The 712-nt window shown below is 55.1% G+C and overlaps 1 protein-coding gene across 1 annotated transcript in view; it reads left to right on the top strand.

Moving 5' to 3' along the window:
• Positions 1–712, top strand: part of CCDC110 (coiled-coil domain containing 110) — a 13,321-nt gene that overhangs the window by 384 nt on the left and 12,225 nt on the right. The window contains exon 2 of the mRNA XM_012557387.2: positions 149–253. Within this exon, the coding sequence (XP_012412841.1) occupies positions 149–253 (105 nt within the window). The remainder of the gene's footprint in view (positions 1–148; positions 254–712) is intronic.

The following is a 712-nucleotide window of genomic DNA, read 5'->3' as shown; positions in this document are numbered from 1 at the left end:
CCGCCCAGGGCGCCTCCTCCCGCGGCCCCAGCGCGCCCTCCCGTGGCCGCCCTCCCACAGCCTCTCGGCCCGCCCACGTCTGCAATCCACACCCACCTCCCCGCCCTCTCCCAACAAAACTAAAAGCGAACGCACGCCTCTGTTACAGAAGAGCATCTTGTGGAAGATGGTGAAGTTGACTCCATTCTCCTTTCAGCGTCCAAGATCCTAAATTCCTGTGAGGAGGTAAAGGAAAGTGGTGGCAGTGAAACAGGTAAAATCCCCAAGGCCGAGGCCTAGTGGTGTTTCTGCCCGTTACTACGGGTAACGGGTACATTTCCCACATTCCCTGGGCCAACAAGTGTACTTAAGTGCACAGTTACTCCCAATAACTATTATTTTACTAGTAATAGTTAGGGGGCAGAGGTGATTCTGGGGTATAGTTCTTCCCTTCCAGGTGAGAGACCCGTTTTCAATTGCTGGCCAATGCATTTCATGCGCAGCCGCCAACTGTCTGTCAGTGGAGGCTCGCGTGTTTGCGTGATGCTGAACACGTTTCAGTGGCGCTTCCAAACTAAGACTAGGAAGAAAGTTCTAGCAATCTCCTGAAAATCAGCCAGTGAAAACCTTATGGCTCACAACAGTCCAGTTCCCAGCCAACCAGGGGGACGGTGCGGGACCGGGCAGCTTTTCCTGCTGTTGTGCGCGCAGGCGTCACGGGTCAGCCCAGCCA

This window comes from Trichechus manatus, unplaced genomic scaffold (genome assembly GCF_000243295.1).
Source record: "Trichechus manatus latirostris isolate Lorelei unplaced genomic scaffold, TriManLat1.0 scaffold00099, whole genome shotgun sequence".
In the NCBI taxonomy this organism is placed as follows: domain Eukaryota; kingdom Metazoa; phylum Chordata; class Mammalia; order Sirenia; family Trichechidae; genus Trichechus; species Trichechus manatus.
Note: the sequence above shows the minus strand (reverse complement) of the source record. Positions and strands in the feature narration are given on the sequence as shown.